General features: G+C 42.8%; 1 protein-coding gene across 1 annotated transcript; it reads right to left on the bottom strand.

Annotated features, from left to right (window-relative positions):
• Positions 1 to 1,378: 1,378 nt before the first annotated feature.
• Positions 1,379 to 2,776, bottom strand: LOC143549807 (protein FAR1-RELATED SEQUENCE 5-like). Its single transcript, XM_077040609.1, has 3 exons — positions 2,426 to 2,776; positions 1,651 to 2,218; positions 1,379 to 1,566 (listed from the first exon to the last, which is right to left on the bottom strand). The coding sequence occupies exons 1-3, from the start codon at positions 2,774 to 2,776 to the stop codon at positions 1,379 to 1,381; spliced, it is 1,107 nt and encodes a 368-aa protein (XP_076896724.1).
• Between the last annotated feature and the right edge of the window lie 219 nt (positions 2,777 to 2,995).

The raw sequence follows: 2,995 nt of genomic DNA, 5'->3' as shown, positions 1-2,995 counted from the left end.
CAATGATTATCCTTAACATTTAAAACTACTATTACCGGAATCTGAGATAGTGGTTCCGGACTCATTCTCATTGGGAAGTAACTCTCACTGTAGGTCAGATGGAGGTTGATTAAAACACAGTCATACGTCTGAGCAACTATGTGTCCGTGCGCAGGTAACCTAAACCACCTACTCTATTGCTGGAATAAAGCAAACGTTGAGTAGTCCAGCGAATCACGAACCGTGTCATAATTACCGGTTACCTCGTAGTTCAACCTTTCGCTCCACCAGGATTTGTTAGTGACCATCTCATTCCTCATCCTTGCTCTGACCTCCTTCCAGTACTGTTGACGCATGCCTATGCCGACAGCGATTGCTCTGACCGCAATTACCATCTGTATTTACATCTTTTATTCCTGAAATGAACGGGTATGCCCAGGTGGGAATGAGGTGCCTATAAGTTTCTATGATTGGGACGCCCTTAGGGTCACGCAGTAATGGAAAACGAAGGTCGGCTGGAGTCTCATGCTTTTTAGATGAGCGTTTCGGTGGTTTAGGTATCTTAAAGCGAGCATGTGACTGAGACTGTGAACGCGACAACGATTGGGTGGGGGCTTCGGGTGTTGGTTGCCGTGACATAGAGGGGGTGTAGGAGCTGTGTCTGTGGGGATCAAAAGACATGGAGGGGGCGTAGGAGCTGTGTCTGTGGGGATCAAATGACGGGGAGGTAGCGTAGGAGTTGTGCCTGTGGGGATCAAATGATGGGGAGGTAGCGTAGGAGTTGTGCCTGTGGGGATCAAATGACGGGGATGGGGCGTAGGAGCTGTGTCTGTGGGGATCAGTTGACGGGGACGGGGAGTACGAGCTCTGTCTAGGGGTATCTCTTTTCTTGGATTGTTGGTTTAGATTTGGACGCCCCCTAGGGTCTTCTCGTTTCTCAGGCTCCCCCTTGTTTGATTTCCCAGGAAGAACAGACATTATCTTTGAGAATAGACTTTTTTTTTGCATTCGGTTGTTTAGTCATAGAACTTGTTTTTTCACATGTTCCAGTTCCGCTTCATAGTTTGGTTCTTCGTGTCCAACAGACGCCGGACTGAAATCGAGCTTCCTCCAAAAGGGGTCTATGTCTTTTAATGGAATGCGTATATTGTTAATAGTGTGTTAGTTAAGCTTACAAGCACACGGCAAGCCCCATGATGTTTGTAACCGGTGGTCGCACTCCGCCCCTGTATCTAGCAATGTGTCAAGCAAGGTCAGCTCTTCGTCAAGTTTAGCGATAGCAAAAAGTGACACCCTGTTATGTAGCTTTTCAAACAAAGTCAACTTATTGTACTTCTTGACCTTAACACGGGAGTCTTCAAGGGTCGCACTGATTTCTTCCATTTGGGAATTCACGACTTCAAGGGCAAACGCCGCAATAGAGTAGCGAATTGTTCGGCCCCGAAAGGTGTCTTTTAAAGTTTGCGTGTTGGCCCTCTACTCTGTTTGTTGTATGCTCCCCGAAGTTTAGTCGGTCGTCAATCCAGCACGACACGAACTTCTCTTTGTATGGTACCAACCAGTTGTCGCGAATATAATACCAAGCCTCTACAAATAAATAATAAAAAAAACAATTTAGGCAATGTACAACTACAATCTAAAATCATGATTACATAAAGGACAAAGACTTACCACGTCTCCCGTGTCCAGCTAACGCGGCTTCGATTTGACCGCAGTTGTAGTCGTACATAGATTTTGTTGGCGACTCATACAGTACTTTCCACCAGTAATTGAATGATTTAGAGATATCATCCTGGAAAAGACTCTTATGTTTTCTCTGTATGTTCTGCATGATGTGCCACCTACAAAGGTTTTTGGTAGCATTGGGAAAGACTGTTTCACAGGCATTCATCAAGGCTTGGTCCTTGTGAGTCAGGATGACACGCGGCTCCCTGCAGTCGACGAGCATGTCTTTAAGGCGTTCAAGGGCCCATGTGAAGTTACACTCTTGCTCCCTAAAGATAACTGCGTGCTCAATACAGAACGACTTTGATGTCGACGTCACACCAACAAACTGAATGAACGGCCACTTGTACACGTTGGTGTTGTACGTCGTGTCAATCAGCAGCAAATCTGGGAACGCACGCCACATGGTATGCGACTTCTCGTGAGAAAAGAAAACATTCTCCGTCCTATTGGTGGAAGGATTCTCCCATGTGTAAAAGGTAAACCCATGGGTTTGAAGAAAATTTTCAAGTACCTACGTTGGGTTTAACAAAAAATTAATAAATATTACAAATATTCTTATTAAACATGATTATTTTAATAAAATGATATTATTAATAATATTCTTATTAAATCTTACAGAATATATATTTTTTATATATGATAAAACAAAACAATATATATTCAAAATAATATATATTAAAAAGACACTTACAAAATAATAATATTCTCACAAAAGTACCTGCATGGGGGTGTCACCAATTTTATCTTGGTCACGAAGACCTTTCACGACGTTGTTTATATCCCTAGTAATACATTTGTTACCGGGAAAGCTTTTCTTTAGGGCTGACTTAATTTTAGCAGGCCTCAGACCCTGCCTATGCAACGTTTCAACCATATCAATTTCCTTGTCGGTCAGTTGCCTTAGTGCCGGGTGCCCCTCCTCAAACAAAACGGGTTCGTGGTTGTGCGTCTCGTTGACAACCTCTAGCTTCCAACAACCACCTGGCACGTGGTCAATCCAGCACGACACGAACTTCTCTTTGTATGCCTCACTGTTCCCTTGAGTTTTGGTTCCCCACCTCGATTGCATACAAGTTCAACACTTCTCTCCCTTGAACGATGGACTGAGATAACACAACCATGCTCACGTCCTGTCTTCTTAACCCAATCCACCAACTCAGCAACAGAATCAAAATACTGATATCAAGCAATGTAAATAAAGTAATATTTAGTAACGTGTTGAAAAAGAATAATAATAATTTTTTTTAAAAAAAAAATAGGTCATACATTATTAGTTACATAAGAAAAT

Source organism: Bidens hawaiensis, unplaced genomic scaffold (genome assembly GCF_021521415.1).
Source record: "Bidens hawaiensis isolate Kalapana, Puna unplaced genomic scaffold, B.hawaiensis_p1.1 tig00015792_1, whole genome shotgun sequence".
NCBI classification, from domain to species: Eukaryota; Viridiplantae; Streptophyta; class Magnoliopsida; order Asterales; family Asteraceae; genus Bidens; species Bidens hawaiensis.
The sequence above is the reverse complement of the archived record's forward strand: the minus strand, read 5'-3'. Positions and strand labels throughout refer to the sequence as shown.

Bases quoted from the DNA above. Each gene is read 5' to 3' on its own strand.
- LOC143549807 (XM_077040609.1), bottom strand. From the start codon at position 2,776: ATGCAATCGAGGTGGGGAACCAAAACTCAAGGGAACAGTGAGGCATAC. The intron at 2,219-2,425 runs GTACTTTTGTGA...AACCCAACGTAG, and splicing joins TTGGTGACACCCCCATGCAG to GTACTTGAAAATTTTCTTCA. The intron at 1,567-1,650 runs GTAAGTCTTTGT...ATTTATTTGTAG, and splicing joins AGCTGGACACGGGAGACGTG to AGGCTTGGTATTATATTCGC.